This window comes from Protopterus annectens, chromosome 7.part1 (assembly GCF_019279795.1).
Source record: "Protopterus annectens isolate FY-2018-M chromosome 7.part1, PAN1.0, whole genome shotgun sequence".
Taxonomy (NCBI): domain Eukaryota; kingdom Metazoa; phylum Chordata; order Ceratodontiformes; family Protopteridae; genus Protopterus; species Protopterus annectens.
This window is the reverse complement of record NC_056740.1, coordinates 208,769,007-208,790,667: the sequence shown is the minus strand read 5'-3', so window position 1 is coordinate 208,790,667 and position 21,661 is coordinate 208,769,007. Positions and strand designations below refer to the sequence as shown.

General features: G+C 42.9%; 1 protein-coding gene across 1 annotated transcript in view; it reads right to left on the bottom strand.

Moving 5' to 3' along the window:
• The window catches only part of LOC122807566 (TM2 domain-containing protein 3-like), a 588,231-nt gene that overhangs the window by 34,712 nt on the left and 531,858 nt on the right, over positions 1 to 21,661 (bottom strand). The window contains exon 4 of the mRNA XM_044078479.1: positions 5,560 to 5,734. Coding sequence (XP_043934414.1) covers positions 5,560 to 5,734 — 175 coding nt within the window. The remainder of the gene's footprint in view (positions 1 to 5,559; positions 5,735 to 21,661) is intronic.

Below are 21,661 nucleotides of genomic sequence, written 5' to 3'. Positions count from 1 at the left end.
AAATTTCGATGTGGCATTTGCTTTCCACAGGCGAGACAATTGTTAACTTTTTCTGACATCTGTTAAAGCAAGAAAAAAAGGATCCCCAACAGAGTACTTAACTTTAGAAGACTTCAACTTCAATTTTGGAAATGAAAACTAAGGTAGCGGCCAACCGGCACTCATGCAAACTGCTTCTGGCTCCTTGGCAAGAAAGATTGATGTACTGGCTTAGACTGCCTAATTTTATAATACTGACGACCTGACATTAGTCCTGGAGCAACAGCAACTGAAGCAGAAATACTAAGCCTCTGGTATTCAGGCCGACTGAGGGCTACCCCTGGCAGAATAACCCAAGTGTGATGACTGCAACAGTGAAACACAAAGAACATCAGTGAAATACTGGGAGAGTTCAGCGGATATCACATTACCCATTCACTAGGAAGACAAAATCTAGTATTAGACATGATGGACAGAAGGACTTTATCCACATGCAAAGCTATTAATGATAACTGTTTGAAGATACCTTTACATACTATACACAACAGTCTATTGCCTTGACAGACTTTCCTCAACCCTATACCTTGAAGATCTGTCTTTACCCCTGAACAGAATGCCGTCCATTTGGGGGGGGGGGGGACACCGGCAGCACTATCAGCACTATCTCAATGTCAACAGACTACATATCAGCATCAGTGTAGCATAATTTTCAGCATTCCCACAAGTAATTTTTGTATACCCTAAACTTCCCTACTGTATGACATTTGGTCAGGACACTGCTACAGGAGGGCCTACAATAAAACACTGGGGCACAAGTACATGGTCGTGCCCACCCAGCCCATCTACAGATTTTACTCTCTACTTGGCAGGACAAGTCTTGCTCCTTGTGCTGCATGAACAAGCATATGGCTGTCCACTGTACAGATGACACTTGCACACAGTGGACCCATGCCACCTTCCCCACCCATGGATGGGTGATAGAATCACTTGCTCACTTCCATCACTCCCTCTCTCGTTGGCCAGCATCTACAGTGCAGGAAGTCACCAAACGAACAGGAGTTATATGTGGAACACTCAGGACTCCTCCCTTCTTGACCATGGAGCCAGAACCCCTTTTTTTCATTCCTGACTGACAACCATCAGTACTCACTTCATAAAAGCTGTTAAACAAAAAAGTTATCTAAATTTTAGTTTTAAGTATGGTCTTGCTGATACGTGTCAAACTGAAAATACGTTCATAAGAGCATACTAGGCTAATGACCACTGGGTCCTTAAGCGTAGCCATGCAACCCCAATGTATCCTACCAGATCTTGTGCCTTGGTTATTGTAAGGGATATATGTTAGTTAGGGACTGATTTATCAGCTGCCCCTGGCTGTCAAGAGACATTAGTGTCAGAACAGGGGTGAATTTCTGATTTCCCAAGGACTGTACAGACTGTGCTTGAATAAGTATAAGTTGAGTGATACAGCAAGACTTTTCTTACAACCTTATTCACATGTTTGAAAGCCAGGTTACTATCTACTCAAATTCCCAAATCCCTGACTACTGTGTCTACTTGTAGGGACGTTTTATTAATGAGGTAGTTTCTCTGGGTGGCTGATTTCCCAAAAGGTACTACTATGCATTTCTTGGAATTGCGTTTTAAGTGGTGGCTTTGGCACCAGTCACTCGTCTGTGCTAGATCTTCCTGCAAGATGTTACTTTCTGGGGGGTTCTATAACTGCTCTTATATCTTGCAATCCTCAATAAATTTGATAAGCCAAAGTCCTCTAACATTGCCTTGACTTCTGAAAGACATAAGAGGATGCAGTACAGAGCCCCTTGAGGACTCCAGTGGTGACTGGCTTCTTTGTGGAGGTGGTCTCTCCAATTTTAACTTCCTGGGTTCTGTCTGTGAGGCAGACAGCTACCCAGAGAGTTGCACAGGGATTTAAACCTTGTTCCATGAGTTTCTTTACAATGCCCAAGCAGGGTACTGTATCAAATGCATACACACAAATAAAATGGTCGTAGACCACACACTGAAAAAAAATCCAACTAATGCATCACAGCTCACAAGAGAGTAAAAACAGTTTAATCAGCTATTGCACACACAAGATCACTAACATCCAAAGGATGTCTAATTTAAAAGACTTAATCAGATAGTTTAAAAACTGTCATATGACAGTTACATATATGCTCTCTGCAAAATCACACAATGAAAGAACAAATTCAATATGTTCAAAAATAGAAAGCAAGAGATAAGAAATTGGTACCACATAAATACGGATATCCATAAATTTTCAAGACTGGCTTAGCTGAATCCTGTATTTTATAACAATTAAGATATATTATTACCAATAAATAAACAAGATGAAAAAAGGGAGAGACACCATATGGTTTACTTCTCATATGCCTTCATTCTCAGTAAACTGTTAATAATTATGTCATTTAATTATATATATATATATATATATATATATATATATATATATATATATATATAAATATATATGATACATGCATACATTTATTATAAACTCGTGATGCCATGGCATTCAGATAGATTTGCCACCACAGTTCAAGTTTTTCAAGGATTATCGCCCATGGTCCTCCCCTCGGGTTACATTCTACTTTCTCTAATAAAGTAAATAAAACCTATGGTTGACATAGTTGGTTATATGTTTATGTAGGGCGTTGGTAGTTTTTCCCTCTTCTTATATCGTGTGTGCATGTTCATAAATATGTTATTTTAGCCTCCCCTCAGTTTTTCTGATATAGAATGCAGGGCATACTTTACATAATGCAATGTAAACAACCCCTTATGTGACAATATCGCCCCCCCCCCCACCTTGAGCTTGTTGCCAACGGTAATATCACCACCACTTCAGATGTACTGGCATTGACTAAACATGCCACATTTTGTCATTTTTCCTGCGTCTCTTATTAACATGGGCTATACTGTCCAGCAGGTTTTTAAATCCATGTGATTTTGCAGACAGTGTATATATAACAGTCATATGACCATCTTCAAACTATCTGAAGTCTTTTAAATTAGACAAAAGCAATTATCCTTTGGACGTTACAGTGACTGTGTGTATTACAGCAGTAAACCATTTTTACTGTATCAAATGCATTACCTAGATCAAAGTAGGCAATGTGCACAATCTTATCCTCATCCATTGCCTTAGTGACCCTCTCAAAGAAGTCCACCAAGTTCAGTAGGCATGACCTGCCTTTGATAAAATCAAACTGGACCAAGTCCAGTGTCTGAAGGATTCCTATTATTGTTAATCATTTCCATAATTCTTTATACTGCTTTGCATACAAGACGTGTCGCACTAAGGAGTCCGTAGTTCCCAGGATCCATTTATGTTCTTCCCTTGTGCAGAGGGATGACCTTTGCAGCCTTTCATTGCATGGCACAAAGCCTGTGTGGAGGATGTGGTTAAATAGTGTTACCAGTGGCCCTTATAGGTCATATTTCAGGATATTTATGAAGCATCCAGGGATATTACTGGGGCCCATTGAAGCTGTATTCTTGGCCTTAGAGAGCACATCTAAAACATGCTCTTACTGATAGTTGGAAGGATTATTTCTTATTTGGGGGGGGGGGGCTGGAGTTGATGGGGGGGCTAAAGTCGTCACAGAATTTGTCAACCAGATGATTTGCTCTTATCTCTCAGTTCCATGAATGTGGCTCCATTTGTCAACAGTTCTGCACAGAGGACTAAACTGCTGCACCTAGAATACTTCTAGAACCCAACCCTCTCCAAAAAGCCATATTGAAAACCAAGGCTCTGGCAGAGGATGCCTTGACCCTGCGCAGTTTTGTTGTGGTGAGAACAACAAAAGGCAGCAGCCTGAGATTTTGAGGATTTGGACATAGCTGAAGAAAGCCTTGCGGTTGCCATGGCCTGGGACACTATCTTAACCTCAAAATTAGTTTTGTTGGACTTGGTCTTCTTGATTGTCTATTCAGTTTGATGGGAGTTTTTAGCTTTTGTGGTGTTACACTTCCTAATTGTAGGTATGACTTTTTTTCTTCCATTATACTACTTGTTTCATTTTGGATTCCACCAAAGTTTTTTTTTTTTTTTAGTTAGTTTTGGGCTTACTTCTGTGTAGGCACAGCAGCATCTATGCAATCCCTGACATGGCTGTACACAGCTTCTGGGAATAATTCTGCATAGACAGCTGTGTTATCTAGGTTTGGAGGAGCATGACATTTTTGACAAGTTATCCACCTATTAACAGGTAGTTTACTTTGGAGTACTTCCTGTTACAGGATTTGCTGGTGTTACAGAAATGATTCTTATTTTGAAGGAGACTGCTTTTGTGGTCTGAACTTTCCAGAGAGGAAACAAGAGGGTGGGGTGGGAGGTTTGCAGCATTCTCCCGCATATGTAAGTACCAGCTCTAATATGCTTGTACCTCTAGTAGGTGCATGCAGTAACTGGTCCAGGGTGCTTGTGTTTACAAACTCTTCCTGCAAATCTGGGGTAGTGCAGGACTCCCAGTTTACAGACGGGTAATTAAAGTCCCCAATGACTATGGTATTTGGTTGAATGGCGAGTGCCTCCAACAGATCTAAGTATGAGCTATAGGTTTCATTAGACATGCAGAGTGACCTACAGCTTGCTAGGAAACAGTATAGTACTTTGTCTATGGCAATCTGGATGTGGAGGAACTCCAGTGCATTATGCTGTTGAACCTAGAAGTATGCTAGTTACTGTTGTAGGTAGAGACACCTTAGTCTTTAGTCCCAGTATGTGCAGTTGCTGGACTAAATGTGTGGAAGGTACAGAAGCTCTGCTGGGTTACTCACTGCTGCTTTAAACCATGCCTCTGCAACTGCACAGATGTCCACATTCTTCAAGCTGAACAGCGCATGTAGAGAAGAGAATGGTGTCTTGTTTAGACTCCTGGTATTGAGCAGTAACACCTTTAGATTTCCTTTGGTACATTTTGCTATGCTGGAAGGTAAAAGCTTGATGGAAAAAGGTACATTTGACGCAAGAATATATAAATTACAATTATTTTTCAGATTAGTATCCACATTTTCTATGTTAATTTTATTTTTAAGAATACAAATCTGTTTATGCACATTCCAGTTACTACAAAAAGCATGCGTACACACGCACACACACACACATTCACCAAATACAATTCAAAAGAAACCTCTCATCTACACTGGTAGCCTTCCTTAAATAACTTAAATAAATATTCAATTTATTTATTTGCCTTTGCTGACTGGAAAAATCCGACTGGGCAAGGCCCATTTTCAGTGCTGTCCCAGAGAAAAAAGCTCAATTAATAACAGTTTAAAGTAAAATATACAATGTCATTAAGACATACCCGCTTTTACAATGTCATACAAGCCTGTAATTGCAACTACTACACTAGAGCTGCTGAAACAGCATCTGGAATTCCACTGTTCAAAAAAAAGACTAAAAAAAATGAATTACACAACTATGCCATAGATACTTTTGACATACTACTTTCTTAAGAGATGAAGTACGCAAGTCTGCAATCCTTGTGCACAAGAATACTTGCTTAAACATTTAAAGTAATCTTCTACACAGCAGAAATGACTTACCTATACAATGAACATTGTCTAGCACAGTACAGGTGGCATTGTACCGTTTTAGAGGACAGGACACGGTCATACAGTTTGTAGAATTCGTACATACATACTCTGATGGGGGCAGCTGCCAACAAAACTGACAAGTCATGTTAAGTGTAAAGCGTGTCTGATTGCGTTTCTTCTCATCCTGGTTGCAGTGAAACAAAAAAGTATAGAATTCTGTAACTGGCTTTTTTATTAAATAAAACAGAAGCTGAAAATAAAAATTGAGAGTAGTCTTGTATTGTATGACACATATGTACAAATCCTATAACATTCTAATCCATAGTAAATGCATTATTTGCTCAAATGAAACTTGAATCCCAAGAATAAAACAATTGCTATAGAATAAAACAATTGCTAGCCATGCTTTCTAAGGGATAGCAATGCTCTGCACCTTCTGTAGATGTCTAATATTTAGCTTTTGCTTCTTTCTATTTTTACATTGGCATAACATGTTGCAAACCTTGGCCTGTTTACCACTCAGAACAATTTCCATAAATCCACTGCACAGACCGTCTCTAGAGAAGTTTAGCAGCAGCCATAGCAAACTAAAATGGAAAGCTTTTTAGTTTCAAGAGTCAGGCTTGCTGAAAACAAACATTCAGTATGGAACAAAATCCACAACAGTGTGATGACCAGATCATGCAGTGGGAGAAATCAGCTTTATTACTGGTACTTGGGTTGAACCACAGAGGAACATTTCCAGTCACAGCCTACTTACAGCAAAACAGTTTTGCAAATAAAACTGGTAAATTACAAACATAAAAAGCAAGAACTAATACTTCTGACATTTTGATCATGTATGCATATTCATACGATGATGTACGCATATATGCATGTATTTGAGTATATTGACTACCCTTTACACTGAAATAATGCATTTAACACAAAATATTATGTGTTTACTGCATCATTTGTCTTCAATACTTTGTACACATTGTATTCTTAAAACAATTTTTTTTCCAAAACCAGAGCTGAAACCAGTCATTGCTAATCAATACTCTACCCCAGTAAACAAATTTAAGTAAAGTGCGTTAAGCAATAAGGTAACGAAAAATAAAGTAACAAAGTACAGTTTTGTACCTACCATAAATGTACATGTTAGAGTGCTCATACAGCTGCAGTCATTATAGATGGGTTATCCTACCGTCAGGCAGGTCCTCGGTCAGCCGAATTCCAAAGTCTAGGTCTGGTGTCGGTTGTCGTCGCTTCTTCCCTGACGTCAGTGCGGCAGGGGTACAAAAGAGGCAGTAGACACCATTTTCTTCAGTTTTTCTTGCCCAGATGTCAGGTGCCCCCAGAAGGAAGGCAAACAAAGTTATGCAAACATGTGAAATAGAATAATCAAAAAACAGTAGTTGCAAGCAAATACACCATAAGAGAATACCCCAAATAGGTTGTATGATAAGGTGTTTGTCATAAGGCCTGTCCTGAGAGGGGACGGAGGGGGGGGTAACCTGGACTGCAGCTGTATGAGCACTCGAACATCTACATTTATGGTAGGTACAAAACTGTACTATGTTCATCGTGCATACAGCTGCAGTCATTACAGATGGGAAGAATCCCAAAACTAAGTAAGGGTGGTAGGCACTAAGTGGAACTAGGAGGAGCGAGGATGCCCTGCAAGACTGCTGTGGCAAAACCCACTCTAGATTTAGAGTATAGTGGAAGGTGATAGTGCTTGGAGAAAGTGTGCACTGAACTCCAAGTGGCGGCTTCCAAAATGTCCTTGGTAGGTACCCCCCTGAGGAAAGCTGCAGAGGTAGCTGTGGCCCTGGTGGAGTGGGATCTAATGCATGCAGGTACAGTTTTTCCATGAAATGAGTAATAAAAGCGTATGCAGTGGGCTATCCATTTTGAAATTGTCTGTTTAGAAATAGCCTTTCCTTGAGCACCTGTAGCATAGGACACAAAGAGTTGCTTGTATTTCCTGAATGGTTTTGTCCTGTCCAAATAATAACGAAGTTGTCTGTGAATGTCCAAGGAATGTAGTAGTCTTCCCCCTTTGTTTTGTGGATTTGGATAAAAGGTAGGTAAGTGGATAGTCTGATTCAAAGCTACACTGGATACTACCTTTGGCATAAAGGTAGGGTTGGTTCGTAAGGAAACTCTGTCCTGATGGAAAAAGATGAATGGTTGCACAGCCATGAGGGCCTGTAGCTCCGAAACCCTGTGTGCTGAGGTGATGGCCAGTAGAAAGGCTGTTTTCCATGACAAGTATTGTAGTTCTGTTGAAGAAGCTGGCTCAATGGGAGGAAGGGTCAGCTTTTCCAATACGAAGTTGAGGTCCCAAGCAGGGACTGGTGGTTTCCTTGGGGGTTTTATATTTTTTGCCCCTCTGAGGAACTGCCTTAAGAGAGGATGTGAGAATAAAGGAGGATCTGTGTTGTATTGTGCAGAAATGGCTGAAGCGTGGATCTTGATGGAGGAGAAGGAAAGTCCACTATTTAACATCTCAGCTAGATACTGTAAAATTTGAGATATATTTATTACCCAAGGATTCTGGCCCTTTTCTTGATTCCAGGCACAAAATCGTTTCCATTTGGCGGAGTAGGCTTTTCTAGTAGAAGGTCTTCTGGCCTCCAGGATGACATCCTGCACCTCCTTGGAGAGGAGAGTCTGTTGGAAAATCAAGGAATTCTCCATGCAGCTAGATTTAGGGTTTTGAGCTGGCTGTGAAGGGTTTTGTAGTTGTGCTGGGACAACAGAAGAGGGACTAGAGGTAGGATCCATGGTGGGGAATGTGTCAGGCTCTTCAGGAGCGGATACCAGTGTTGTCTTGGCCAGTCTGGAGCAATGAGAATCATTTGCGGCCTCTCTGCTCTGGCTTTTAATAGAACTTTGATCAGCAGAGGAAGAGGCGGGAAGGCATAAACTGTCAATGTTGTCCAATTGAAAGAGAGTGCGTCCACTTTCCAGGCCTGTGGATGATAGGTCCTTGAACAAATTTTTTTCAACTGGTAATTTCTGTGGGTAGCAAAGAGATCTATGTCTGGCTGTCCCCATGCCAGAGTTATCTTTGTGAAAACTTGTGGATGCAATTTCCATTCGTGTGGATCTGTCATATTTCTGCTTAGGTTGTCTGCCAGTGTGTTTTCCTTCCCTGGCAGGAATTGTGCCTGTAGTTGGATTTGCAATTACAGAGCTGTGTTCCATAGGTTCATGGCTTTCCTGCACAGGGGGTATGAATGAGTTCTCCCCTGTTTGTTTATGTACCACATCACTGTGGTGTTGTCTGTCCTTATCAATAGCTGGCCTGGATGCAGTAGGTCTTTGAAGGTCATAATAGCATTTTGCACGGCTAGCATTTCCTTTTGGTTGATGTGTAGGTGCTTCTCTTTTTGGGACCATTTTCCCTGAATGCACTGATCTGTCATGTGTGCTCCCCAGGCGTAGTCTGAGGCGTCTGTTGTGATGATTTAAGTTGCTTGAGGTACACAGAAAGGGAGACCTGCGTTTCTTTAGCATGCTTGAGCCCACCACAAAAATTCCTTTTGAAGGCATGGAATGAGTGGTATAATTGTTTCCAAGCTGTGGCTGTGTTGAGACCATAAGTTTTTTAGGTACCATTGAAGTTTCCTCATATGCAGCTTTGCACATGGGATTAGTAGGATGCAAGATGCCATGAATCCCAGAGCCTGCAGGACTTTACTTGCAGTTAGCCTGGTGAAAGTTGCCATTTTGCTGAAGTATTGAGACAGTTGCCCTTGTTTGACTGGCGTGAGGTAAGCCATCTGGGTGGTTGTATTCAAGCTGGCACCCAGGAAAATTATTTGTTGAGAGGGTATTAGTTTTGATTTCTTTTTGCTGACTGTGTATCCCAGGAAGTTCAATAGTTTTATTACAAACGCCAGGTGCTGCAACAGTATGTCCTTGCTATCCGCTTGGATCAGGCAGTCGTCCAGATATGGATAGATTTGTATTCCTTGTAGTCTGCAGAAGGCGATTACGGATGCCAGGCATTTCGTAAACACTCTGGGCGCAGTAGATAAGCCAAAGGGCAATGCAGAGAATTGGTAATGGGTTGAACCTGCAAGAAATCTGAGGTATCTTCTGCAATCTTGTCTGATAAGGAGGCATACCTGCATGTCCCTGAGGTCCAATGTTACCAGCCAAGACTCCTTGCTCAGCATGGGAAGAAGTTGCTGTAATGTGAGCATCTTGAATTTTGGCACCTGTAGATATGTGTTTAGGATGGACAGGTCTAAGACAGGTCTCCAATCTTTGTCTTTCCTTGGTACCAGGAATAGTCTGGAATAAAACCCTTGACCTTGTTCTTTTGCAGGTACCTCTTGAATCGCTTTCCTGTCCATGAGAGCGGAAATTTGTTTTTGTGCCTCTGCCCTTTGATTTTGTGGCAGGTTTGGCATGCCTCTCATTTTTGGAAGGGTGTGAAAGTGGAACCTGTAGCCACTGTCTATAATGTCCAGAATCCATTTGTCTTTTGTAACAATATGCCAATATTTTTTGAACATAATGCCAGTTTTCCGCCCAAAGGTGCTGCCATTAAAGCTTTGCTTGGCAGGTGTAGGGGGAAGTCATTGTGTCTGTTTTCTAAATGACTGTGATCCATCTCCACCTCTTGGGGTTGGTGCTTGCCACTGTCTGGCTCTGAAAGATTCTTGAGGTTGCCCTCTACCCCTTGGGCGTCTGTATCTGCCCCTTTGAGGTCTGTCCGTGGCTGGAAAGGACCAATTTTTTGAAGGCCAGTTTCTGCTGAAGCGTGGAGGTTGTACCCTGCAGGAAATCTTTCACTGTTTGCATTGATTTCGCTTTTTCCTCCATTTTCTTTAGTACCTCCTCAGCTTTAACAACAAACAATACATCTTTTTGAAGAGGTGCATCTTATAATTTAGCTTTGATATGATCTGGTAAGGTTTGCTCTTTGAGCCAAGCATGCCTACGTATAACAGACCCCGTAACAGCAGCTCTACATGAGGCCTCTAAAGCATCAAAACCACACTGTAAGGTATGTTTACCCACTTGCTCTGCACCATGCAACAAATCCTGCAATTCTTAAATCTGGTTGTGCAATTTTGCTTTTCAAATGTGATAACAAAAACTGTTGATACTTTAACATATGGAATTGGCAGTTTAATGCCCTCATGGTTAAAGTGGCCGAGGTATAGACCTTTCCCCCCCACCTTCCTAAAGCTCTGGAATCTCTCTCTGAAGGTAATGGGTTTTTAGCAGTAGAGGCCTTAATTCCCTTGGGACCCTGAGAAATCGTTTCTGGGTCAGCAGTATGGCTTTTGTATAGGAACTGGTGAGAATCAGGAACCCGGTAATACCGGTCTGGTTTAACAGGAGCTGGAGGTAAAGAATCTGGATTAAGGCTGGCTTCTGTGTACACATCATCCAATATATCTAAAACAGGAGGGATAGCCAGGGGCCTATGCTGGGGGAGCAAAAGAAATTCCCTGAGCCTTTTCTTGGAATCTGAGTAATCTTGGCCTTCCCAATGGAAGTGTTCCCTCAATGTATGCAGGGTTTCCCCAAAAGAGTAGTCCTCTGGGGGGGGGGGGGACCGAAGGAATGGACTCCTCAGCATTAGAGTCTTCGAAAGGTGAATAGGCGTAATTCTGGTCCTCAGAGTGTTCTGAGGTAATAGAAGCTTGATCTGAGGAAGGGAAGTCTTCTTCTAATCTGGGTTTTTTGTCAGAGGGGGGGCTGAGAACCCCTGATAAGAGTAATCAGATCCTCAGCCATTTTAAGCATCTGCTTTTTAGGCATGTGGCCTAGAGAGGAGGTCTGGGGAACCTGTTTTTTGGTTTTCATGGCTGCTTTAGATTTAGTGAAAGCTTTAATAGAGAAGGAGGAAGGCCTGAAGACACCTTGAGAAACGGCAGGCCTGTCTAAATTCTGAGTTTCCCCCGCCAAGAGTGGCGTCGGTATCTGCAGTAGGAATGGGGACCGAGGAGCCTGCGACCTCGGGTACTGTAGTCACCGGTAATGTAGTGTCATCGGTACTCAGGGGCTGCGTAGGCACCTCGCTGAGAACCGGTAGTCGGCCTAAGCATGGTCTCAGTAGTCGGTGCGGACCTCGGATGTCGGTCCTTATCTTTGCGTCTTTTACTCAAAACTGGAGTCTGAGTATCCGACAACATGATATAATTAATTTTTTTTGCCAAAATAATGAAGGGCGAACTCCGCCCGGCGCTTAATAGTGCACTTGTTGAATCTAGCACAAAAACGGCAGGCCGAGACGTCGTGGTCTGGGCCAAAGCAAGGTATACAGAAAGAGTGGAAATCCTTATGCGGTATTTGCTTCCCACAAGAAATGCAATTATTAACTTTGTCTGACATCGGTCTGAGGCAAGAAAAGTTTCCCCAACGGGATACTTAGCTTTCAAGAAGACTTCGGCTGAAATACTTTCATAAATCTCAGGAGCTGGCCGACAGGCACTTGCGAACTGCTTCTGCGTCGGGCACCGCGCGGCAAGACAGACTGAAGAAAATGGCGTCGGCTGCCTCTTTTGTACCCCTGCCGCACGGACATCAGGGAAGAAGCGACGACAACTGACGCCCGACCTAGACTTTGGAATTCGGCCGACCGAGGACCCGCCTGACGGCAGGATAACCCATCTGTAATGAGCAGCTGTATGCACGATGAACATCTTCAGAGTGAACAGTAGCCCTCAAAAGAAATGGGATAATTCGTTAACAGATTAAAAAAAAAAACAAAGGCAATGGAGGGCTGAAGAAGGGGACAGAAGTAGATTAGAGATGTTTAAAAGGTCAGAAGTGACTTGTCAATAACCTAATCTATTCAGGGTGAGGTTTCATACTGGAAAACCAGAGAAAAAATGAAAAAGTCATATTCATTTACCCTAACGAAAAAGCTACAAGAAGGGCCATCTTCAGTAACCTCTATGATGTACACTGCAAACATTAGGACCACTCAGATAAAACTTGCCCATACTACCTTTCGCTTTACAATCCCCCTTCCCATCTTGCATTGTGCCATTCTATCTGTAATTCTAAGGTAAGTCAAAAAAACTAAGGGAAGAAAACACAAAGGAAAAAGGAGAGAAGCAACAGTAAACAAAAAAAAAAAATGGCAGGTTACCAAAGACTTGCTGGGTAAAACTAATGAACAAAGTGTCCCTTTTCAATGGTGATCATGGAGCACTGTCTCATTAAGTGACTTGCTCAGAACCACACAGTTGGAAAATGGAGGAAGAAGGAATCAAACTCTGTACATTTGACTAGAGGAATTAGCTCACTCACTCGAGCCTTAATCCTCTGCATTAACAGCCATAAAAGTACAGTTGTGTACACTTACCATAAATGTAGAGGTTTCCATACTGAAAGTATTTAATCATTTCCTTGAATTTTTTCGTGTTATGGATATTTTTTTAAATCCTAGATGTATATTACAATCTTCTTATTTTTTATGCTTAATGCTTTTGTTTGTTGTGTATTTGTATTCTCTAATCTTGTTTTAACCAATGGAGCTTTTCTCCCCGGGCCTCCACTGAAAATGGACATATATCCAGCTGGACTAGCCCGGTCAACAAATGTAAAATAAAATAAAAATAGAGTGTATTCACTGTTGCAGTCCTAACTAATAGGTTATCCAGCTCTCGGTAGCCCTCGATCGGCCAGAATACCAAAGGTAATTAAAAATGATGTCGGCTGCCGTTGGTTGTAAAGGACGTCAGGGCGTCTGATACAAAAGGAAGCAGCCAACGTCACTTCCTCAGTCTTTCTTGCCAAAACAGTCAAAAGTCCCCAGAAATAAGACTAAACCAAATGTAAATTTGGCAAAAAATATCCAATTCAGCCTCCTATACCTCAGTACACAACTGTACTATGTTCATAGTGTTTAACTGTTGCAGTTCTAACTAATGGGTTGATTACCAAACCCCAGAGAAAAGGGAGGAGTAGGAACCAACAGAATCAAGGGCTGGCGATAATGCCCTGGCAACACAGCAGTGGCAAACCCTGCCCTGGCTCCAGAAAACAGAGGCAAATTGTGTTTTGTGAAAGTGTAAGTGCGAACAGAAGACCAAGTGGCAGCCTTCAAAATATCTTTAGTAGGGATACCCCTTAAAAAGGCTGCAGACATGGAAGCTGCTCTAGTTGAGTGAGTCCTAACCCCTTGATGAGGAACCTTGACATGAAAGGAAAACAAAAGGAGATGCAATGTGCAATCCACTTGGAAATTGTTTGCTTAGAAATAGCTTTGCCCTGAGCTCCAGGGGCAAAACTGACCAACAACTGTGCTGATTTCCGAAGGCCCTTAGTCCTGCCCAGGTAAAACCTGAGCTGTCTGTGCACATCAAGAGAATGTAGGATCCTTTCACCTTTACTTCGAGGATTAGGAAAGAAGGTAGGAAGGTGTATGGACTGATTAAGAGTGAAGCTAGAAACCACCTTTGGCATAAAGGAGGGATTGGTTCTCAAAGAGACCCTGTCTGTATGGAAAATAATAAAAAGCTCCACAGCCATCAAAGCCTGCAGCTCCGAAACCCTCCTTGCTGAAGTTATAGGCAACAGGAAGGCAGTCTTCCAAGAGAGAAACTTTAAATCTGCAGTGGCAGCTGGCTCAAAAGGAGGAAGAGTGAGTTTCTCTATTACAAAATTAAGATCCCAGGCTGGAATAGGTGCCCTTCTGGGAGGTTTTAAGTTGCAAGCACCTCTGAGAAATATTTTCATCAGGGGATGAGAGAAAATGGGTTGCTCAAACAACAATGAGCAGAAATTGCCGAAGCATGGAACTTGATAGAGGAAAAAGAAAGACCACCCTGAAGCAATTCAGCCAGGTACTTCAGGATCAGAGGAAGGGTAGGCCGAGAAGAAGATTCCCCTCTAGCCTGCAGCCAATGAGAGAACCTTTCCCACTTTCCAGCGTAGGACTTCCTAGTGCTAGGCCTCCTGGCCTCCCTCAGCACATCAACCACCTGCTTGGAAAGGGAAGATAATAAGGAAGAAGTCATACAATGAGCCAAGCTGCCAAATGGAGGAACTGAAGAGGAGGATGCAGAATGATTCTCTCTTCCTGAGCCAAAAGAGCTGGCTACAGAGGAAGATGCCAAGGAGGAAATTGGGAGAGACTGAGAAGCAGTGGATACCAATCCTGTCTAGGCCAGTCCGGAGCTATGAGAATAGTCCTTGGTCGTCCCTGATCTTCAATAACACTCTGGGTAGAAGAGGAAGAGGCGGGAAGGCATAAACTGATAGCAACGTCCAAGGGAAGGACAGAGCATCCACTCTCCAAGCTCTGCTGTGATGCTGTCTGGTGCAAAAGAGAGGTAGAACATGGTTGCCTGGGGAGGAAAAGATCCACCTGAGGTGTGCCCAAACGCTGAATGATGCTGAGAAAGACTTCTCTGTTCAGCTGCCACTTGTGAAGATCCAGGGTTCGCCCGCTCAACTGGTCTGCCAAAATACTAAGCCTAGCTGGAAGAAACTGAGCTAGGAGATGCAGGTCCAGGGATGCTGCCATGGACCAAAGATTCAAGCTTTGTCTGCACAGGGATTAAGAGCAAGTCCCTCCCTGCTTGTTGATGTACCACATGACTGTGGTGTTGTCTGTTCTTGCAAGCAGGGTCCCTGGAGAAAGAAGATGCTTGAAAGCTAGTAGGGCCTGTTGAACAGCAATCAACTCTTTTAGATTTATGTGCAGGTGCATCTGTTGGGCGTTCCACCATCCATGTATGCATCTGCTATCCAGGTGTGCTCCCCAGGTGTAGTCCAAAGAGTCTATAATCAGAACTTGAGTAGCAGGAGGTGTCCGAAATGGCATGCCTTTGTTTTGTAGACAGACTGTTGCCCACCTTAGAAACTCCCGTCTGCAGAGATGGAAGCAGAGGGATCATCATATTCAGGTTGCGTGTGTTAAATGTTCTTGAGGTACCATTGCAATTTCCTCATTATGCAGTCTTGCATATGGAATCATGAAAATACAATATACCATGAATCCCAGAGCTTGTAGGTATTTCCGTGCAGGGAGCTGGGACAGGCTTGCCAAGTCCTTGAAGTAAACTGACAGAGTTGTCTGCTTCTCCTGGGTGAGAGGTATCATCTGAGCGGCTGTGTTCAGACTCGCTTCCAGGAACGCTATCTCCTTGGATGGTACCATTTTTGATTTTTCCTTGTTGAGAGTGTAACCCAGGTAAGAGAGAAGAGTCTTTACGAATTCCAAATCCTTTAGTACCTGTTCCGGAGAACTTGCTTGAATCAGACAGTCAAAGTACAGATAAATCTGAATTTTCTTTTGCCTGCAAAAAGCAATGACTGGGGCCAGGCACTTTGTGAAGACTCTGGGAGCAGTAGATAAGCCAAAGGGCAGTGCAGAGAATTGGTAAGGTTACTTGCCCACTCTGAAATGAAGATACTGCCTGCAACTTTCCCTGATAGGGAAGTGCAGATAAGCCTCTGAGATCCAAGATTACCAGCCAGGAATCCTTTTCTAACATTGGTAGCAACTGATGCAGAGTGAGCATTTTGAACTTTGGAATTATTAGAAAAAGAGTTCAGAATGGAAAGACCTAGGATAGGACGCCAGGTCCCTTCTTTTTTTGGAACTAGGAAAAGCCTGGAATAAAAGCCCTGGCCTACCTGCTGAGCAGGAACTGATTTATTTTGCTCCCAGATGAAACGAAGGCAAAATTTGTTTTTCTACTTCTGCCCTTCGGTTTAGTGGAACGTCTGGGAATCCCTTGGGAGCTGGAAAGGTGCGGAAATAAAAAGTACAGTTGTGTACACTTACCATAAATGTAGATGTTTGAGCGTATTCACTGTTGCAGTCATTACATTTAGGGTAATCTGCTGGCAGGTTGCCCTCAGTCGGCCTGAACAGTCTTGGATCCTGCGTCGGTTGCGGTCTCCTCTTCCATGACGTCAGGTCATCAGGAGTATACAGCCAACGCCATTTTATTCAGTTTTTCTTGCCCCAGATGTCAGGTGCCCCCAAATGGGAGGCAAAAAATAAATAAATAAATAAATAAATTATATATATATATATATATATATATATATATATATATATATATATATATAAACAGTAAATATATAAATGCACTTTTAGAAACATATACTTTACCTTCAACTAAAAGCAAATGCATCACAAAGGCTTTTGAGTATAGTGAAGGAAAGAAAAGGTATAGAAAAGGGGATGGCGGGTGGGTAACCCAGACTGCAACAGTGAATACACTCGAACACCTACATTTATGGTAAGAGTACACAACTGTACTATGTTCTTAGTGTTTCACTGTTGCAGTCATTACATTTGGGTAGAATCCCAAAGCTATGGATGGAAGGATGAACTAAACATTAGGAGCGGCTATAAGGCCCTGCAGATCTGCAGTGGCAAAGCCTGCCCTGGATTTGGAGAAGAGAGGCAAATGATAATGCTTTGTGAAGGTATGAACAGAGCTCCAAGTAGCAGCTTCTAGAATGTCTTTGGTTGGAACCCCTCTGAAAAAAGCTGCTGAAGTAGAGGCAGCCCTGCTGGAATGTGATCTGATCCCCTTGAGCACAGGTTTACCATGGTGCAAGTAGCAGAAACGAATGCAGTGGCTTATCCACTTAAATGGGTCTGCTTTGATCTAGCCTTCCCCTCTGACCCTGCAGCAAATGCTACCAGTAGTTGCTCAGACTTTCTAAGAGATTTGGTCCTGTTTAAGTAGAATCTTAGTTGCCTGTGTACGTCCAATGAATGCAGAATCCGCTCCCCCTTGTTCTGCGGATTTGGGTAAAATGTTGGCAGATGAATGGTCTGGTTAAGAGCCACACTGGATACCACCTTAGGCATAAAAAAAGGATTGGTCCCGAGGGACACCCTGTCTGGGTAAAATATAATAAAAGGCTCCACTGCCAGGAGAGCCTGTAGTTCTGAAACCCATCTTGCTGAAGTGATTGCCAAGAGAAAAACTGTTTTCCAAGATAGAACTTTTATATCCGCAGTATCTGCTGGTTCAAAAGGGAGGCAGGGTGAGTTTTTCCAGTACAAAATTGAGGTCCCATGCAGGAGTTGGTGATCTTCTGGGAGGCCTTAAATTTTTGGCCCCTCTAAGATACTGTTTAATCAGAGAATGAGAAAAGAGGGGAGGCTCTGTGTTGTAATGAGCCGAGATGGCAGAGGCATGGATTTTTATTGAAGAAAAAGATAGGCCCTTGTCAAGCATCTCAGTCAAATATTGTAAAATCTGAGGAATATTGGGCTTTGCTGTGTCTGTTCCTAGTGCTTGGTTCCAAGCACAGAATCTCTTCCATTTATCAGCATAAGATTTTCTAGTACTAGGCCTTCTGGCTTCCAAAAGGACATCCATCACAGATTTACTGAGAGGTGTTTGAATAATTAATTGATCAACTATGCTGCAAGATTCAGAGTTTGGAGCAGAGTGTGCAGAATTTGATTGTTCTGCTGAGGCAGTAGATGAGGTATTTGAGGCAAGTACCATGGAGGAAGTTGAGACCTATTCCTTAGAAGTGGGTACCAGTGCTTGCGAGGCCAGTCCAGAGCAACTAGGAGAATTTTTGTTTTTTCCTGTCTGACTTTTAGTAAGACCTTGGAGAGAAGAGGCAGAGGGGGAAAGGCATAGACTGATAGGTTTCTTCCAGCTGAAGGATAGGGCATCCACTTTCCATGCTTTTTTGTGATGAGTTCTTGCGCAGAATTTGTCCAACTGATAATTTTGGAGAGAGGCAAATAAATCTATGTCTGAGCTCCCCCGTTTCTGTGTTAACATGCTGAAGATTTGTGGATTCAGTTTCCATTCGTGTGGGTCTATACGATTTCTGCTTAGGTCGTCTGCCAGAGTATTTTGTTTTCCTGGCAGGGATTGAGCTTGAAGATGTATTTGGTAAGTCAAGGCTGTGTTCCACAAGGCCATGGCTAGTCTGCAAAGGGGGTAGGAATCTGTACCCCCCCCCTGCTTGTTTATGTACCACATAACTGTGGTGTTATCAGTCTTTATCAGTAGTTGTCCTGGATGAGTCCTTGAAGGCTGTCTGAGCATTCTGAACAGCTAGCATCTCTTTCTGGTTGATATGCAGATGCATTTGGTTTGGGCTCCATTTGCCCTGAATGCACCCCCCCCCCGCCAGGTGCCCCCCCCCCAAGCATAGTCTGATGCGTCTGTAGTTAGGGTTTGGGTGGCAGGGGGTGGAGTGAATGACAGTCCCTTGTTTTGGTGACATGTCCGCCCACCAAAGAAACTCCTGTTGCAGGCAGGGAATGAGAGGAATCATTGTTTCCAGACTGTGAGAATGCGGACTCCATAGACTTTTTAGGAACCATTGAAGTTTCCTCATATGCAGTCTCGCATATGGAAGAATGCATGATGCCATGAACCCCAAAGCCTGCAGAATTTGTCTTGCAGATAACGTTTTTTTTTTGTTGCCATTTGTTTGAAGTATGTTGTCAGTTGCCTTTGTTTGTCTGGTGTGAGGTAGGCCATCTGGGCAGTTGTATTCAAGCTTGCACCCAGGAATGTAATTATTTGAGAGGGTACCAGTTGTGACTTCTTTTAATTTATGGTGTACCCTAGGCATGCTAGAAGCCTTTTTACAAATGTTGGATGTTGAAGAAGAGTGTCCTTGTCCTCTGCTTGAATGAGACAAGTCGTCCAGATAAGGATAAATCTGAATGCTTCTTTGTCTGCAGAATGCAATTACTGGTGCCAGGCACTCTGTAAAGACCCTGGGCACAGTAGATAAGCCAAAATGCAGTGCAGAGAATTGGTAATGCAAAAAACCTGCTTTGAAGCGGAGGTATCTTCTGCAGGATTCCTTTACTGGGATATGCAGGTATGCATGCCTCTTAATTCTAGAGTTACTAACCAAGCATTCTTGCCTAGTATAAGCAGTAGCTGTTGTAAAGTCAGCATTTTGAATTTTGGAATGTCCAGGAACATGTTCAAAATTGATAAGACCAGTATTGGACGCCATGAATTGTCTTTTCTGGGTACCAGGACAAGTCTTGAATAAAAACCTTGTCCTTTTTCCTTTTCTGGTACCGGTTGAATAGCCCCCATTATCCATGAGGGGCATGACTTGTTTCTGGGCCTCTGCCCACTGGTTTTGTGGCAGATCTGGCCATCCATTTGGAATTGGCAAAATATGGAAATGAAATCTGTACCCCTGGGATACTATGTTTAATACCCACTTGTCCTGGGTAATTAACTGCCAATTTTGAGCATGAAGTGCTAGTTTTTCTCCCAAGGGGGCTGTCAAAAGATAAGTGCTTGGTGATGGTAGAGGAAAGTCATTGAGACTGCTTACTGTAGGGTTCTGCTTTGTTTCCTCCAGATTTGAAGGTGGAGGCACCCCATTGCTTTGACCTGTAAGAACCCTGTGATTGGTATATGGAGCCTTTTGAGCACCTGGATTTGCCTTGAGTGGCTCTGTTGGACATAGGAAAGGACCAATTTTTAGTAGGCCAGTGTCTACTGAACCAGGGTGGCTGCACTTGCAAGAAATCTTTTACAGTTTGCATAGATTTAGCTTTGTCTTCCATTTTCTTTAAAACCTCTTCTGCCTTATTACCAAACAGAGTATCATGCTGCAAAGGGGCATCCAACAATTTAGCTTTAACAAGATCAGGTAGATTTTGCTCCTTGAGCCAGGCATGCCTTCTAATCACAGATCCAGTAATGGCGGCCCTACAAGAGGCCTCCAAGGAATCAAAACCACATTGTAAAGTATGCTTTCCAACCTGTTCTGTTGAATACAATAATTCCTGTATCTCTATTTTCCACACAATCAGAAATCAACATCATTTTCTATTTCAGTAAGCCCATAACATGCTGTTGATATTTAAGCATATGAAACTGGCAGCTTAAGGCCCCGATTGCCAAGGTTGCAGACGTATAAACCTTCTATGCCCATCTGTCCAGCACCCTGGAATCTCTGTCAGAGGGGGTAGGATTTTTGGCTGTAGAGCCTTTACACCCGTGGGACCCTGAGAAATAGTCTCAGGATCAGCAGCAGCATTTTTGAATATAAATTTGTGGGAGTTAGGAACCCTGTAATATCTGTCTGGCTTACTAGGAGCCACAGGCAGGGAATCAGGAGCCATGCTTGATTCCGAAAACACATCAACAATGTCTAATACAGGAGGTATTGCCAAAGGCCTATGCTGAGGAAGAAGGAAATCCCTAAGCCTCTTTTTTTCATTCAGAGAAGTCTTGACTCGCCCAGTGAAAATGTTCCCTTAAAGTATGCCAAGTCTCTCCAAAAGAGTAATCCTCAGGAGGAGATGCAGATGGGATGGATTCCTCTGCATCTGAATCCTCATAGGGTGGAATAGAAAATTCCTGATCAGAAGAAATAGAAACCTGATCTGAAGATTCATAATCAGTGCCTTGCCTAGGCCTCTTAGCAGGGGGGGGGGGGGGTTGGGAAAGTACAGTTTTGTACCTACCATAAATGTAGATGTTCGAGGATCTACATTGATGCAGTCATAACCTGTGGGTAGTCCGCTGTCCTCGATCGGCCCGAATACCAAAGAGCTGGGCTGGCGTCGGTCATTGTCGCCTAGAGCTGACGTCAGTACGTAGTAGTACTTAAGCGCATGACCGATGCCATATCCTCAGTCTTTCTTGCCCCAGATGTCAGAAGGCCTAAGAATGAAAGAAGGCCAGAGCCAAAATAGTAAACACCCAACCACAAACTATAGAGGGGAAGGAGGGAGGGATAATTGGACTGCAGCAATGTAGATCCTCGAACATCTACATTTATGGTAGGTACAAAACTGTACTATGTTCTTAGTCTCACATTGCTGCAGTCATAACCTGTGGGTAGAATCCCAAAGCAAAGGAAAAGGGAGGCTGGCAAACTAAGTAGCATTAGGAGCTGCTAACATGCCCTGTAAAACTGCAGTGGCAAACCCAGCCCTGGACTTGGAATAAAGAGGGAGATGGTAATGCTTAGTAAAAGTGTGTACTGAACTCCAAGTAGCTGCCTCCAAAATATCCTTAGTAGCTACCCCCCTCAAAAAAGCAGTAGATGTGGCAGTAGCCCTAGTAGAATGAGGCCTGATCCCAGCAGGAACATCCTTCCCATGATGAGAATAACAAAAAGCAATACATTGACCAAACCACTTAGAAATAGTCTGCTTTGA